The following is an 18,768-nucleotide window of genomic DNA, read 5'->3' on the forward strand; positions in this document are numbered from 1 at the left end:
TTGAATATTCCAAAGCTGCTTTCTCTTCGGGTGAAGTAAAGAAAAAAGATTAAAAAGAAAAAAAGCAAAAGGACAACAACCATCACCCCGTTTCACGCCCCTGCAGAGCTTTCGTACACTAACAATATACAGAGCTCTAATTCGTCACACTCGATATTTCGAAAATGACCGTACGGTTCATTTCCGGTCAAGTTTTTCGATAAATTATACATATTATATGCTTTCGCCTTATTTGTATTTGCAATACATTCCACATATATATTCGGATATATGTATATTTATAAATAATTTTAGTGCTCCTCTACAACCGTCAAAATAAAATGCGGCATTGCATATGTCATGTACATAATTTAAAATATATATGTATATGTAATTCGTTATAATATATCATGTATATTCTACCGATAGTTATTAATATTATTATTATTTAATTGTTATTAATGTTATCGGCATCAGCTTTATTATTATCATCATTATTAAAATGAATATTATACCATATTACTACTGCTACTACTGCCCTACTAATATTATTTTTACTTTTATGATTATTCATGTTAGTGTTATTATTAACATTATTAACCATATCACGATTACTTCTAGAATTATTATTATTTTTATCCAAATATTAGGTGTATCTTCAATATGGCTGATTAATGTCTAAAATGCTTGTATACGTTTACAAATATTATTTTACCGTTTAATTGTTAAAAAAAAAAAAAAAAGAAAAAAAAACAATGAAAAAGCAACGTTTAAAATCTTATAGTTACCACACTGTCATCGTATTATTTTTGTATAAAGTATTATCGTAATAATTAGTATGTTTATTACTTTTATTTTCATTTCTGGCATAATTATTATGCAGATTATTTTTAAGATCATCGTTATTATTATATTTAGCCTTATTAGTATTACTATTATCATTAGCGTTATGTAAAATTATCAAAAAGCAATTATTCACAGGCAGATGTACTTTTCCTCATTTCGCGGGAATGTCGCTTTACCGAGAACTTCGGAGGTCGTTTCATTGTTTTAGTTACGATTTGTTTTTATTTTGTTTTTTTAAAAATTTTATTGAAATTTGTATCAAAATCCAGACGCGGTGAAAAGCCACCCGATCATAAACTATCTATAACACAAGGAAATCAAGGAGCGAGACAAGTTTATTTGAATTTGGAATCGTGACGTCGATGAAATATATCTTGAATCGCGACTCTTGAGAATGGCAGTGGACATCGCACAATAAATATATACATTGTGTGTAAATGAAAATATGTTTGAAAAATGAACGGTAGACCTCGTTGAATTTTTTTTTTTTTTTTCTCCTCATAACGTTGTTCATAAACTTTTAATTCTTACACATATTTAGCGTTAGTTTCTAAGACGCTGGAATATTTTTTTTCCTTTTCTATTCAAAGAGCATTATAATTCGGTAGATTTTTGACGGATGCATTTATACGTACGCAGAAATGTACATCGAAAAATCGTAATCGTCAACATTCGATGCCGAGGAAACGTTTATTACTGTGCTAAGATGTTTAATTTTCATATTGTATCGTTGCTATTATTATACACCTATTATTATTGTTATTATTATTACTGTGATTAGTAAATTACGAAAATGAAGGTTCAATTTAATCGCTGAAAAATTTGTTTTTCAATTGTCCATACTTGGTTTGTCTTTTGCACTTATCCGCGTGAATTTCGAATTTTCTTCAAAAAAACGTAACAGCCAGTTTTACTCAACGCGATCTAAATATGAAATGTACACATACATTCATATAAGTGAATTTTTATTTTTTCATATTCATTTGTGTCTCTTTATTATTACTTTATTGTTAATTTCATTTTTACCGCGACGTAACGCTGATTGTCGCGTGAACACAGTCATTTCAAATTGCTTTCGATTTTTTAATAGTATCTTGTCAATTATTAATCTGTAATTGTTATTTTTTTTTTCTTTATTTTACTTTGAAAAGCGATTTCAAAATTCAATAAAAAAAAAAATGTCGTTTCTTGTACATTACAATCAACGTTATTTAGATACCAATGCCTATAAATTCTTCAAAAAACACACGCATACTTAATACAAACATGCGTCTATCGATGCGGGACAATTTAACTTGATTAGTTGTACAATTTGGAAATTGGATATTCCGAATCGGGATATCGTTTTATAATAATCGAAATATTACTTTCTTACAGGATTCGAAATATAAAAAAAGACGTTAGTAGCAGGCTAATCTTTGTAAAAATATGCAAAAGTTTTGAAAGCAATCTATTGATTGTACAAAACGTTGCACGCTGAGAAAAAAAAAAAATAAATAAATGGAAACAATTGAGAAAAACCAAATACGGTGGAGCAAAGGATTCAAATCCAAGTTGTGATAAACAGTGGAAAAAGTGAACCTGAAGAAAAAAGAAAATCTCAAAATACGTACAAAATGACATAGGTATAATAATATAATATAATTAGACGCCACTCCAAAATTAGGTAGGTATTATACACAGTCTCCCGCTGGAGATGAGCGTCGTCACTAATAGCTAATCTACCGGAGATCATTTGAAAACTGTCCACGGGACTCGCAGCTAGCCAATCAGATGCTGCGATCCTCGGTCTCTACATTACATCAATTATAGGATATCTATTTTATTCGTTTATTACACCTCGACTTATTACTCATTTATTACTTTATACGATTGTTCATGTGTTTTTTTTTTGTTTTTTTACGTTTTTTTTTTGTTTTTTTTTTTATTTTTTCTCTCATTTAACTTTCCTCATTCCTCCTTGCTCTAAATATGCATAGATGTACTTTTATGCACGCGCACAGACCCACACACACCCACCCACACGCACACACAGCCAAGCGCGCGCAATCTTGATTTTTTTCCTTTCCTTTCCTTTTTCCTTCACCCGTATCAACATTATATCATTAAATTTCGAATTACACGATTTTACCTACACAATGATTTTATATACTTAAATTTCCCACAATTATTCGATAATTTTTCTTTTATATACAAATAAGATTCCCCGTGGAATATATTTATAATCATACACAGCGTATATATGTACACGTACGTGTCATATGTTTGTTTATATACGCATACCTGCGCATCTATATTCGTACGATGTAGACGGGTAGCGACTACGACGCTTCTACGCTCGCTGCTCTTGATAATCACGGGTAATACGCGCATTTTTTATCATGCACATCGTGTATCATTATTATCATTATTATTACTACGTTATACCGTATCATTATGTCGATATAGCATACAAGAACGTCTATCCGTACATACGTATATGATTACAATTAAGATTACCGTTATAAAGATTATTATTTAATGTCATTATTATTATGAATGTTATTATTTCTATCATTATTATTACTATTAAACACCGAACGCCGATTGGTGTGTTTTCGATCGCCCTTCTGTCAAATATGGTCGCAAGATGGAAATTAAGCACATTGATTGAATTGTAATGAATGTTTGGTTTTTTTTTTTTTTTCTCTCTTCGTTCGTTTCGAATTCGCTAATTTACGTCGCGCGAATTTTCGCGCATCGCTTGAACTGCTTTGGATAAAATGCACGTTGTTTGTTATACGTGCATACGAAAATTTGATAACTAACTAGGAAGCGGTTCGAAAAATTATGAAACAGCGACTGCGAGGGCATATGATCGTTACAAGTCTACGTAAATTTTAACTATTTGAAGAAAATTTATGCACATGTGTACGTACGTCTATGTAATTAATTAATTCGTCAATTAATTAATCATTAAATTTTATTTATTCGTAATGAGATCATCGTTTGATTATTCGGTAAAGTCCTCTTTGGATCTTGCCATTGTTTTATTCGATCGGAGACAAGTAAATATACTTGTTGTAACCACTCGCGGTGAAAAATTTAATGAGGAGATTTGAAATTATTATACACGGGCAAGCATTTGTGTGTTTGTATGTTTAAATGCTATTCATTTTCACTGTTTGGTACGCAATACGTTCTACTCTTGTCTCTTTCTCTCTTTCTCTCCCTTCCGTTCACTTTTTCTGTACGTAAAGCGCGAGTAAGAGAGAACAAGAAAAGATGACGGACAAGCGTAAAGAAAACACACAATCGCGTGCATAGATTCGTTGATTAATTGTTTTTACCAATTCATCGCATTATTTCTCACCACCTTGTAAGCACCGCGAAAAACAGAGTCCAAAAGTCGCGAAAGAAGCAAAAATCCATCAATTCGATCGCACACGCGACAAAAAAGTATTCTTAGCAAAAGAAAACTTTTTGAAACGGGTATAAAAATCGGACGACGACTTTTGGCTTCAGTCGTCATTTATTCGGTGAGGTGATGAAAGAAGAAAAAATTAAAGAAAAAAAGATTGCGAAATACGATCGAGTGGAAACAACGTGACGTATATTATATTATCGTATAAAACCGAATGCGAATTATTTCCAGAGAGAGATTTTTTTTTTGCTCACCGTTAAATATAAATTAAATTATAGGTACTTAATAACGCACCTTTAAAATGTATATAAGAAACGTATAATAATAATCGCGTAATATTCGCGTTCGCTAAGCCTAAAATATACTCATGTATATGAATCGGGATGATTATACAATTATATCCGTATTATCTCATATCAATAATAACATTATATATCCGATGGTTGCTATAATCCCTAGTTCGTTTGTTATCCAATAATATCGTAATGCAATTCATTTATTCGCTTATATTCAATTATTTATTAAGCTTCAATTATTTAATTCATCAATTTATTTACTCGTTGATTTAGTTATTTATTTATTTTTTTTTTTGTCATTTCATTCACCGTCCTTCGGCCCGCGTCCAGCGGCACATCTCGCAATTCGAATTTCGCGATAGCGCACGATTTTCAAATCGCCTTAATTATAGCCGGCTTTATTTCCTCCGTATAAAAACTCTCCAGCGCTAATTATCAGCGGCGAAGAGGAATCATGGTCATGGGCTAGGACTGACCTGGATCCGAGATTTGTGACCAAGCTGCGTGCAGCCTCTCAACACGTCCGGCTCTTCTTCCTTTTCTTATTCTTCTATTCCTCCTCCTCCTCTTCCTCCTCTTCCGTCTTCTCATTCTCCAAGAGCGTCCTCTGGCGGTTGATGAAGAAAAAAATTTTAAATTCAGCAAACATTTCGGCGTAAGGAGACGCAGTCTTCTCCGCGAACCGCTGCTCGTGGGTTCTATCGCAAATGGGAGACCAATCGCCATCCCAAATACAACGCGACTGTCGTCCAGAGCGTCTCCCGAAGCGGTGCCGGGATCAAAAGTGACAAAAAACTATCCGGCGACGATTCATCGTTCCCGATAACCGGTAGACTCGATTTCTCGGCACCGGAATCCTGGAAAACAGCAAAGCAAACGAAGAGAGAAGATTATTGAGAGCCGTTTGATTTCACGTTCGCATCGAATATCGACGAGATTTTCGATAATCAAATTTTCAACTCCGCAAACGGTTTTTCTCCAAGTTTGATGAATTTTTTTTCCTTCTCTTCGTATTTTTTTTTTTTTCTTTTCGTCTGCCATCGATGATCAATTTTCATTTTTACCACCGCATCGCTGTGGTGTATACAACGTGTTACGATGAAAGAATTAAACACGGGCAATTAAATGCGCCGCGATGTCTGGGGGATGAGTTCCCTTTGTGCAGTATTCGGGGGAAGCAGGAGGACTTATATCTTGACCCCATTCTTAGTTTCCGATGTCCATTGCCGTTGTCTTAATCTATATACACGCGAGGGTATGGGTATAATAAATAAAGAAATAAGAAGAATAGAAGGCGGAGAGAGCCCAATCTCCGGCGGTGCTTTTATGGCCAACCATAATATCTGGTCAGGACCCTTCGCCCCGATCGAGAATACCGACTTGGCCTACCACCCCACAACATTCGGCCGGGTCACACCGTCCGAGAAAAGATTATCACGCTTCTACACGTGGAAACGAAGCTTCGCATTAACCGAGAATTATGGGCCGCTTCTATTCCCTCCTCGAATACTATAATACACATCAAAAGGGGGGAGAAAAAGCCGTGAAACTTTCTGTTAATTATTTACAGCGATCCCTCCTAGATATCGCGTCGTAAATACATACAGACGACTTCTGAAATGGCTGAGGAAAACATCGGAAGACTTCCACGCGTGCACGGTGTGATGAAAATTGTTGTTAAGACAAGTGCGGAAATACCCGAGATCCGTCCAGCGTGCACTTAGCAGTTACACGAGAAACTCCCGAGTGCGGAATAAGAACGCAAGGTGCACAGAAAGCAGCGAGGAAGTTGACTGAGCACAAAGAGGATCTCAAGATAGAAGGACACTTCTGATGAAATTGGTTAGATCCGAGTCTCTCTGGATTAACGGTCTCCGGAATTAAACGAGACTTGAGGCGGTACCCTTTTCTTTTGTGGGAGGGAAGATTGTTAATCGAAAAATCTCTTCTTCTTTTGGCCCTACTGTTGCATAGGTACTCCAGCTGTGAGGTGTTCCCCTCTCTTCAATTAGACGACGACGCACTTAATTCCTCAATTATTGGTTCATAGCCAGATCGAGTTTTATACTCAATCCTCAGATGTACCTTGGAAACTTCATCATCCCCAATTGTCAGACGGATGATGCGGATCGTCGTTAATCTCTCCACCCCACCACCCGTCCTCTCGGCGTTCGTTCGTTCTTTCTTTCTTTTTTTCTTCATCGACTACCGCAAACAAGCGGGAAAAGAGAAAATCCGATTTTATCAAGGGTGAGAAGAGAGACGGGCCTCGCGTCTTGACCGAGCTCGATACATATTTGATCAAACGACCCCGTCGCTGCGGCAGAGACTTTGACAAAGTGTGGGATTCGCGGGTCACCGCAACACCGGAACGGCGGTTGCCACCATGGGATATTTATTGCGCCCCGGGGATCAGAGGGTGATAACTAAATTCGCATTTATGGCCGTAAGTTCACGCCCCGGCAAACCCTCCGCGAGCAATTCTTGTCGTCGGACAAAAACGACGACTCCGCACCTGATTGTGAGTGAGTCGGGGTGAAAGACCGACTGCCCGACTAGGAAGAAGACGCTCGCCGCTGTCCGACATCGAAAGTGCATCTAGCCATTCCGTAAGCACTCGATTGCCGGGTCCTTGCCGTGACGCAATCGAAGAACTAACCATCCCATTGTACAACTTCGAAAGTCGGTATAAGGTGTACGGATCGCACTGTTGCAAAGAAGTGTGACCAGGTCGAAGGGCATAATGTCCAACGCACGCGATTTAAGAGTCCCCACGGCGAGAAAGCGACTTGAAAAACAATCTGCGGGCTTACAGTGTTCTTAGATGCGTGAAAGTCATCGGCGATGTTCCTGAGGTTGGCACCAACGTTTGCCCACTCGTTCTCATCGCTTGGTGCTTGGTAGTAACTGGTGCTCGGTTGTTCCTTCTTCAGTGCCGAGTTTTCGGACACGAGACGTCGTCTCCGTGGGCGAGGTCTTGGGCTGGGTACAGGAGCCGAGGGATTCAGCTCTGGGAATTGAAAGGCAACGTCCCTCGTCGGGCTGCTCGGAGCCGAGGCTGTGACCTGGGGCATTGGGAGTGGCAGTTGTTCGATGGCCGATGAAACTAGGTCCGGCAATGGCAGACGGGAAAGGTCGGAGTCCACCAGGACTACAGGGGGTTCTCGCGGTCCTGGAACTTCGCCGGATCGCCGGTTAACTCGGTCTGAAATCACAAGAAGAGAACGAGGCTCGTTAGAAGTGGTGTTTCCTTCCATTTTTTTTTTCGCAACAGAAGTAGTTTTCGAAAGAAAGTTGCGGTCATGTTCAGGGATCCGAATCCATCTACTTGTATATCTGTCTCATTGTGTATAAGGGCCAACCGATTTTGGGCTCGAGGATTCCATAACATCACGATGGACGGTGGGTCAGTTTCGGATGAGGATGGGTACATATTTGGTGTTTGCATGCCCTGCACAAGCGTTACGGTATATGCTCAACGAGTAGGTATATATGCATGTATACAGAGCGTAAGTATGATACATGGTGGTGGGTTTTGGATGAGGTTCTTTGTTTGTAAAGCACATTGAGAATGAGGTAGAGGATAAGGACGAGGACGAAGATGAGGTCGGCTTTGGCCCACACAATCAGTGAGTTTGTAGACAGCGAGTCTCGCCTGGCTACCGCTTTATCTAAAGTTCCAGAGTAAACTGAGAGGACGGATTCGAGCGCTACCCGCTGCCGTCTCGTCGTCAAACTTGCACGATAGCGTGCGCGGGCAGGCAAGGTATATGTACACAGCGAAGAGAAGAGAAGAAAGGATAGGAGAGGAGAGGAGAGGAAAGGAAAGAAAAAGTAGAAGATAAGTTTATCGCGCTAGCTGGCGAGCTCGGCGCTTGTCCTTAACATCCACCACACCACCAATTTTCCACGCATCTGACGCAATGATCGGTGTAAGACGTTTTTTCCTTCACATAATTATTGTTTCAATATTTTCACCCCCATTTTCAATTCGATCTTTCCCGTTACATCCACGATCTTTGTATATTACTGTTCGCGCGAGAATCCTGCAAGATTTCATGTAACGCACATTGCACGATAGATACTGCCTGGTGTATACGTCGGAGTCCAAATCCATCCTTGACATTTAAGATCATAGAAAATACACCACCGCATGCATCGACGACGTCTCTCTTTCACTTGTGCAACTCCAGCTCTGCAACGACTTTTGCGATACAGCCACCACGGCACCGTCATACTACTTGTAATATATACCTACTACTATTACTACACAGGCTTCAACTGCCGCTTTTGCTGCTGCCTGTTGTGTTCACAGTTGCGTCGATTTGTAAATAGAAGGTTTATGCCTCTCGGAGATATGTGTAAACACACCCACACCCGCTCATACGCTAAGTACGACACGTTACACACAAATCGATTCATCGTATAACTCGGCGGCGATTACGCACACCCCATAAATCGCGTACACGGGAATACACGGTTCTTTGTCCTGGGCTCGGTGACACTGCACGTTCCATCATGTATAATACATACCTACGATCATCGAAACACGCATACCTACAACAGGTTGATGCTGTGATTTTTCGATTAGTCGTGGATAATGGTTTCGTCTTACCTCTTTTTGGATCATCGCAATTCGTTTCTTTAAAGCGTTTTTTCTCCCGCATTAAGGGTAGGCAGTACGCCTACCTTTACCGACTGAGCGAACTTACTCTTTTTCTTCGTATATTAAATAAACAAGTAAACGGAAGGAGAATTCGCAAAAGTTACTCGCGTCCCGAAAATCGTCAGATAAATGTGTGGTTTTTTTCGCACGTGTTACTATTCTCACACTTCCCTCATTTCAGGGATCAAAAAATGCGTGGTTGAGATACTTCGGGCAATTCCGAAAAGAATTATGAGTAAAATGAGCCATCGTGAGACTGTTTTCGTGCAATATCGAGGTACGCTAGACGAAAGATCGATGCACCGTCGAAATTCGAACCCTTTCCGTTAATTTGTTTGTTTAACGTAAGAAGAAAAAGGGATGAGTTTCCTCTGTCGGTAATGGTAGGAGTGCTGCGTTACCCTTAATCCGCGTACAAGAGCCAGAGAGCTTTCGCCGCAACGTGACGCGAACTAACCCAATGCATGAACCCTAAGGACCGAGGGAGTGGGTGAGCGAGTTGCGTTGGTGGAAGTACAACGTCAGCGGCACCATGACTGCGGCAATAAAAGGCAAGCGAAACAAAAGTCGAGCAAAAAGTGCACCAGCACGCACGTGGCAGGCACCCGCATGTGCACTTTGGCTTCGTGTGTCTTACAAGCCGCACGTACAAGCTTATGATACTACCTATACTGTATACACAACGCGTACATATATATATATATATATATATACATATTGTACACATACGTGTAATATCTGTAACCCTAACGTAAGTGAAAAAGAGGCTAAAACGGTGATTGAAAAAGAAAGAAGAAACAGAGATAAATAACAAGAAGCGTGCTTGTGTGCGCACCAGCAGACCCTTTCCTTTGTGCACGACCTGCGCACACACAATCGCGTATAATTATACTCTTTCAACGAAAATCGTGGCAAACGATTGTCTGTGTTTCTGTTCTCCCATTGCGAGAGTTGGCGGCACTAGCTCTCGCAGCGAGGCAAAAAGTACGTCAAACTGTCCGTCGCGCACACGCACGTTACAGAGTTGTAAATGTTGTGATAACTTCAAAGAGAGACAGATAGAGGGGGGTAATCCAACTTCGGATTTTATATCCCGTGTGCTCTACCAACTACGCGACATATCTCATTCACCTATACTTGTGTGCGGAGGTTAGCCATGTAAATACAGCAGTAATGAGCTAACTGTGATCACAGGCAGAGAAGAAGGAGAAGGAGAAGGAAAAGGAGGAAGAGGAGGAGGAGGAGGGGGAGGGGGAGGAGGAGGAGGAGAACTGGACTGGAGAGCGTGCAGGCAAGTGACTGCATCGAGATCGGTTGATGCAGAGAGGCAGGCAGCCTAGCGTTGGATCGGGGGAAGTAGGGAGAAAAGCACAAAGAACTGCAGTAGCCAACTTCAAGGCCGTTAAGAAGTCGCGTATAATATACACTTTCGCCGTTAACTGTGTGCATGCGCAGCGCGCAACATTCTACATTTTTTATTTTTGAGCGGCGCACCTGCGGCATACAGCATCCCTAAATTTTTCAATATCAACGTCTCTTGGTCAATTGTCGAATACTTTTTGTTTAATAACAGGTTCTTGCTTATTTGCTCCATGGCAGAAGCTAAAGGGACAATCAATATATTAGACGTGGCAGACGAAACTGTAACTTGGTTTATATTATTTTATTTTTTTTTGTAAATTTTATTGTTACAAATAATGTAATCGAAAATTTTCGTTTCACAACGACAACGTTGAAAATTATCACGGTTGACGAGAAACGAACGAACTACGCAGTCGATTTTTCCAATGCAGGTACAAAGAACGTTCAACCTCAAGGAGATACGAATCATTCCCGCAATCGAAACCGATTGTGTACCTACATACTCACTCGGATATGTATATACATATACTTATACCAATAACACTTAACGCGGGTAGACACTGCAGTACTTAGCGAGCGAGTGACTGATGCGATTAAAAAAAAACTGCAAGTGTCCTCAGCCAAAAGTTGGAACAGAAAAAGAAAGGAAAAGAAAACGAAAATAACTCTTCTTTTTTCTTTTGCTGCAGTTATTTATCGGTTGAATTCTTGTGTGAGGAAAAATGGTACTTGTATACAGCAGTTTTTAATTCTCCTCTTCAATTATATAAGACACGGTGTATTATTCTTCCGTATCGAATCGCCGTGCAAAATATAATTCAGTCAAGCTAATAATAAACCCCCGAACAGAATTGAATTATTCATTCGTGTTTCTACCTCTTCTGTTTCTTTCCTTTTTTTTTTCTTTTTCATACAAAGAACGTATATATGTACGAGTATACAGATACTTACGAGGTATAAAATATGTAAACGAATGAAAAATGAAAATCAAAATAAAACAACTCTAGCCTCTCCAACACCAATACATGAATCTTTCGACGTTGATGTGCGCACAAATAAAAATCCCACTATCTGTAATTCACAGCAATGATTATTCATCATTTACGTGGGTTTAGAATTGAATAATGTAGGTCAGGGAACCGTCAGTGGATATCCCCCGAAAATTTGATCACTCTAATGACACACAGAGCTGGCAAATAAGCCAAACATTTCCTGACTACATTTGACTTAATACTCGACGCGATTTATTTGTCAAGAATTATACAGATTGGCGAACTCGCACGCTGTAGATAAGACTGATTGTTAACTGACAATTCGTTATGCTATGGATATTTGTAAATAAGATCGTGTTTTATACACATATTTTATACACCAACCTGTTATCTCTATATACACACAAATATATATATATGTATCTATATATATCAAACGCTACGGTGTATTTTATTTATATAGATAAAAGATAAGAAGCCAATGTTGAGTCACACTCGGTGTGGTTACATCACAATTTTTTAATTCCCTTTTCTTTTCTTCTGTTTCTTATCTCATATTTTTCGTATATATTTTATCAGATCAAATTATGCTGGAGAAATTATTCAATTAATGAATCAACGTGAAGCGAATGAAACATGTTGCGAGTTATCTCTTCTCCTTCTTCTTCTCATTCTTCAGGTCAAATAAAAGTGAATGAAATCAAATTACTAATCACGCGAATATGTCACTGCGCACAAGATAGTCAAAAAACAAACAAAACAAAAGACAAAAAAAAAAAAAAATGTGTATAAAAAAAAAAGATCGCAAGTGATAATAATAAATATAATGATATAAACACCGCATTAATTGACGCATCGGATTACGTAGCGAGTTGTATGGCTGGCGTAGTGGGTCATCGTACAGCAGCAGCAACAGCAGCAATCACACAGACACACACACACATTTACGAACGTATGGTTACGTAGGTGTGTAATAATCAATCGTTGCACGAGGCGAGGGTTTAATTTTTTCAGTTAGTCACTGAAACTTCCGCTTATGCATGTACGTAAACATAGCGGCAGAGCAGTTTGTCGCACACACGCACACACAAGAGAGTTTGCACTTTGGCAAATAATAGACACTGCTGCTGCAGAGGTTTTGTTGCAATTTTTATTGTTTTCATTCTTCTTCAATTTTTAATTTTTTTTTTCTTAATTTTATTTTCTTAAAAACTTTCATTATTCCTCTTCCCGCAACAGCATTTATTCCCTCCCTCTCAAGTTTCTCTCCTCTTTTCGTCGCTCTCGCCGCGCACGATTTGTGTTGTACATACTGCAATATTACGCGTGTAACACCGATACGCGAATCCTACGCAAAACTTGCCATCGGTGTGTCGCGCACAGCTGTTTCTATTAATATATCAAACCGCTATACCTACGCACACTGAATCTGATGCAACAGTTCGAGCAAAGTTGGCGTTCGCTTTTCTCGCCTCGCTGCTGGTATAAAACCGCGGTACAATAATCCTTGTGTGGAAAATCCCGCCTGATTAAGAATCGATTAAGTCTCGAATCGCGATTACGCTCGATATTGCAAACGATGTCCGGAAGAAAGGTAGTGGCAACAAAAAAAAAAAAAATCAAAAAATTCGAGATAGAATTGAACATTACCTTATTCATCGCACCTCGAGCAGGCGTCGATTTTTCAATTTTGTCTTTAAGACTATAAGAAGAATCGAATTTGCGCCGTCGTTTCTTCCCGTCGTGGTCGTTGAATTTACATAAATTATCATATTGAAAATATCGGTACAGAAAGCGGGAGGAGGAGCAGCGTCGAGGCGAGTTCGAGAATGAATCACGATTTTTAAATGGTAAATACGACGTTTCCGACAGTCTTTAAAAATTCATATCACAAAAAAGGCCGTCGCTACGAGGCTCGTCAACTATACCGTCAAATTCCGCCTCTCCAGAATTTTTATCCGCCCCATACGAACCGATCTACAAATTACATCACGTGGAGGGCTCGAATCTTGGTCGACACAAAGAGCGAGTTTGAATTTCGCGCCATCGTTCGCGGGTCAGCGACCTTCGAAGGTCGAGCTTCGCGTCGTCTCGAGCTGGGCCACGCTGCTGCACTGTTCCACCGAATCCTCTCCGCCCCTCCTCTCTTTCTCTCATGAAGTGAATAACGACGTATCCACTGGTTCCTATTCTCTTTCCTCCGCGTCAGCAGTCAAGAGTCGCACCGCTAGATCACGCCATTTGCATCATCCGAACTTGGAATGGCGTGAACTTAGCTGATTGTTAGCGACCAAAACGGCTACGTGCACATGGTCAATACCGCAGCGCGCGGTCACCAACTTGTTCGAAAGAACCTTTCCTCGGGAGAGAAAAAGATAAAGAGAGATAAAGAGAGAGAGAGAGAGAGAGAGAGAGAGAGAGAGAGAGAGAGAGAGAGAGAGAGAGAGAGAGAGAGAGAGAGAGAGAGAGAGAGAGAGAGAGACGGAGAGGGTCATGGTCGGACAACGTCTGCCGCGCTGGTTCCTCACGCCCACACTACCGGCGAGAAGGCAACGAGCTTCCATGCCCTTCGTTGTCGGCGATCATTTCATTGCACAACGTTTGTTAACGTGCCGATTGCTGATCGGCGAAATCTGCTGGGTTCCTCGACCGCGAATCGTGTAGCGACGACGACGAGGAGACCCAAAACCGTTCGTTTCTGTGACACTCGAGTTCACGTTATATAGACTGGCGAAGAGAAGCTGGACGGTGACGAGTACCTACAAGTTCGGTTCGTTAATCGTCATCCGATCACCCGTGATGGACAATGGATTCATTACGAACCGGACCAATCGTGGAAGCGATGAAACGGATGATGTGACATCAACTTTTCGCAGCAAAACTACTCGCGCGTTGTAACCAGGTCTCAACTTCTTAAGTTTGGACAAGTTGCTTAGAGTGGAGCATTTAACTGTTGGCGTGTAAATTTTACAAAGTGAAGAGTCTGCCGTATGAATTCATAGGAAGTTTCGATTCAAACTTTCTTACCGAAATTTCCTACGTTTCGGAACATTATGATGAGAGCGAATTTTATCACGAGTTTCAGATACTATGGATCGATTGAAATCAGGCCAAACACTGAGATTCACGAGATTGAAGTTAGTAACGTTATTGTAACGAAACATTGGGGGGAAAAATCTCTAATTTTTTTATTTTTACAATGACTTTGAAGGAACGAAGATTTCAAAATATGAGTATGTTGTTTTATTACGATTTACAGAATTTTAAAAAATTCCAAAATCGCGAAATAACGATTTTTCCTCAGCATAAGTCGGTCCGATAACGTCACCAACTTCAACATGGTCGATATTCGTGATGTTGAAGGTAGTAACGTTACTGTAATGATGTGTAATTAGGAAATATCGTTACTTCGCACCTTTAGGATTGTCTGAATCTTAGTAAAGCATAATAAACGAAACTTACTCAAAACTTGAAAAGCCAACTGCTCGAAAATCATTTTAAAATTGCACAATAATGAACGCTTCTCTCATGTTACGTTACATTGACGTTACTAACTTCGACCTCGTTGAGTTTCTTCTGAGTGTATTTGGAATAAAAAAATTCCGGGAAAAATCATACGAGGGATAATTCTGCGATGCGATCGCGATCATTCGCTTAAAAATCGTAAGCGTATCAACTACAAATCCTGTTTTATAAAGAAGCTATGAACTATACAACAAAATTTGTATAGTCCCGAAATTGAATGGTGTGAATGACAGAATTTCATACGACGATGAAACTTGGTTAGAATATCAATCAAGATTTCGCGTCAGTTTGAAAGCACCTCGCTTACGCTATTCAACTAGACTTAATGTTTGAGGAAAATCACAATATCGCAAGCTCTTGACTGTTAGAATATGTCGCACATTCTACCATACTCACGAGCATTTCGTGATTAAAACTTTTCATCAAAGCAGCAGCGACAAAACTTGATAACAAAGTTAGCGATAAATCGGCTACACGATATGATCAAACTCATCCTCGACTTAAGACAGTGAAAGCGATACTTGAAACTGATGGAAAAATCAAGTATTCAAATTCCACAACATTGCTTACTACAACTAAAAAAACATAAAATTAGCGTATTCATTTTCTTCGATAAGACTGCAAGATCCGATTCCGTCGGCTAAACTTATTAGCATCGTTGTAATGATGTACTTTTCGAAAAAATTGTTATTTCACAATTGCAGGGATGTCTGAAACGCAGTGAATCGTAATAAGGCGCAAAACTTATTCGTATTTTAAAGACTTACCTACTTCAAAGTCACTATAAATTTTCGAAATAGTAATCCCCCCCCCAATGTTTCGTTACGCCAATCTTAGTAACTCCAGCCTCGTCTTGTTTCCGCTTAGGAATATCACGCGCCTAATTTGGCGGTATAACGTGATGACGTCCGCGTCACGTCACAAGAAACTACAAGCATGTTACAAAGAGTCGCGAGAGTGGAATGCGGGTCAACGAAATGAAACAACGACCCCGATACGCGTATATACGTGGCTCGGAATGAATGTAGGTAGGATTATAGGTACTTTGAACCGGGCCCGTGTTTGAAATTTTTTACAGGTGATTCACGGCCCCCACGTGGTCGAGGAGAGCGTCGTCTCTCCTCTCGATCCTTTTCTCCCCATCCGGCTAACCCGGCAGCTTGAGGATCTTGTTTGCCGTTTGTCAACCTGATGCAACCGACGATGATCGCGATCAGCAACGGTACACGTCATCGATAACCGTTAACTACGTGCCGGAGACTTGGAACGGCTCTTATTTCCACGTAATTCGTAATTCGAAATTCGCGATTTGTTTTTGTTTTGGAACACCGTTTACCGTTTACAGTTCAACCGCAATATTCAACCGACGAAAGAGAAGGCGGGCCGGTGTTTACTTCCAAAATTCGATGTTTTTAGTCGTTGTTTTCGCGGAAACGGGGACGAAACAGTACATGGATTACATGTATATAAATAAACTCACGGTTCTGTCCTGGATTCTGGTAGCTCCTCGCCCGTATAACCTGTTGCAGGATGCCGTAAACATCCAGCAGGAGACCTTGAAGGCGTCGCTCTTGAGCTTCAGCCTCATCTTCACTCGGCAACGCGAACGGTATCGCCATGGCTGAGTTTTATTCTTGCTCACTTGGAATACGATGTCAATGAAAACTGCGATCTATACGATATACGGATTTCGATGTTGTTTATATTGTCCGTCGAAACCCCGTGATTTTTATTATTATCTCTTGTTTTTCTTTTAAATAACTCTTTCTTATGTTCTGAAATAGCGTTCTTTGAATTTCACTTGTCAAACGGCGCGGGTTATCTATGTAATCTTTCGATATCACTTCGCTTCGGAAAAATCACTGTTCCGAATACCGACGTTTAGATGCCGCGTAAGGTGGGTCTTCGAACGGTCCTCTGTCCATAGGTGCTGTTTCCTCGGCGTATTTCGTCACTCGAGATTATTTCTCTCTTGACGGATTTTTCAACTTCCGGAAACGACTGCTGGTGGTTTATTTTCACTTGACTTCGGGCTGGCTTCGAATCGTCGATCACTTTTTCTTCCTCAGATCGGGAGTCGCGAGTTCGATCAAGCTGCCAAGACGCTGTTCGATTTGTTTCTCGATGTCGACGGCGGTACGGATTCTTCGGCTTTTCTTTCAACACGTTTTCCCATCGAATTTTCGTAAAATCTTGAAGAATCAGCGACGGTCCGACAGACAACGGTGCAACGAACTTGCGATGTCAGAAAAAGAGATAGCGAGAGAAACAGTTAAAGATCAAGCGCCAAAAGGAAAGAGTAGTAACAATCGGACTTTCCTCGTTCTGCGGTTAATCGATGCTCCTTCTCCTGCTGCGCTTCTCGTTATCGTCGAAAACAGCAATGGCCGATTGAAAATAAGAATCGAAACTTTTCACAGTGTTATCGTCGTTGTTGTAACACGGGAGTTGACGTAACGGCGAAATAATTGTCCTTTCGAATCTCAGTGTACAAATGTCAACCCTCGTAGTGTCTCGGAAAACTGTTCCGCAGCGAAGTAAAAAAGAAAATAAATAAAAATAAAAACAACAAAAACAACAAAACGAAACAGAGTCAAAAACGTTAAACCGAAAAATTTCGTTTTTTCTGCGGATGAACAATCGGTCGACGAAACCGGAACGGTACTGCATAAAACTTGGGATATCCCCGTGTGATTTTACTTCTTCTTCGTCGATATCAATTTTATACGTGTGATCGTTGACGCCGATGATGATGATGATGATGATGATGAATAAGGCACGCGGGGTTATAGTTCGGGTCTTGACTGAGCTTCGGGCAAAAGAAAAACACGACTTCTCTCCTCGAGGTCTGGTGTGGTAGTGCTTGAGTCGCGCGGGTCGCGGCTCACGCTGCTCGCCACACGAGCCTGTCGTGCCGTCGCCGATGGTGGGGGGTGGGGATGTCGGGGAGGGATGGAGGGAGGGGATCGCGAGTGGTGGGGGAGCTGCGCGCGCATCTCGTGCACAAGCTCAGCACTCAACGCGAGCCGTAGAGCCAGGGTGAAATGCATCCCTACGGTTCTGCGACGAACGCACGCTGCTCTCTCGCTCGCTCGCAGGTGCGAAATGGGGATGCACGTGTGACGGGAGGCCTCTCTCTCGCACCCCCTCCTCGTTTCAAGCTCGCTCATCCCCTCCATCGCGCTCCTTACTTAACCCCTCCACACACAGGTCTATCGCTCTATCTTTTCTCCCGTTTATACATATCGCATACTTCGACGTTTTCATGTCGAGCCTGTGCGCTCCCTCCTCCCCCACTGTGTCGCTCCTTCGTCGGTACGTGAAAAATCCCGCGAAACACTATATGCGCACGCGAGGATTTCTCTATACGCACGGACGATTCAATTTAGGTTAATTTTGTTTTTTTGTTTGATCTTGAGGCTTGATGGTTTCGGTGAGTTTTTTTTTGATTCTTTGCGATTTGTGCAGGAAGGAATCTGTCTGCAGTTATTCCAAGGAAAACAAAAGTGAAATCGATCGCGACTAATAAAATTTATATTTATTTCAGAGCTTCGGTACGTGAAATTATGCTGCACAATATTATACTGCAATAATCATCATACGCACAGCGAATATATGTAGGCTATTATACTTCACACGTGTGAATTATTGTGAAAAAGTAATTTTGCAGCATGAGGTTTACGTAAAGTAATTTCATGA

The 18,768-nt window shown here is 40.6% G+C and overlaps 1 protein-coding gene across 1 annotated transcript; it reads right to left on the minus strand.

The window, feature by feature from the left end:
- Window positions 1-761: 761 nt before the first annotated feature.
- On the minus strand, window positions 762-17,926 carry LOC107218402. The gene is made up of 3 exons (XM_015656260.2): window positions 16,550-17,926; window positions 7,338-7,729; window positions 762-5,381 (listed from the first exon to the last, which is right to left on the minus strand). The coding sequence occupies exons 1-3, from the start codon at window positions 16,686-16,688 to the stop codon at window positions 5,223-5,225; spliced, it is 690 nt and encodes a 229-aa protein (XP_015511746.1). The 5' UTR covers window positions 16,689-17,926; the 3' UTR covers window positions 762-5,222.
- Window positions 17,927-18,768: the final 842 nt, after the last annotated feature.

The sequence above is a fragment of the Neodiprion lecontei genome, chromosome 5 (assembly GCF_021901455.1).
Source record: "Neodiprion lecontei isolate iyNeoLeco1 chromosome 5, iyNeoLeco1.1, whole genome shotgun sequence".
Classification (NCBI taxonomy): Eukaryota; Metazoa; Arthropoda; class Insecta; order Hymenoptera; family Diprionidae; genus Neodiprion; species Neodiprion lecontei.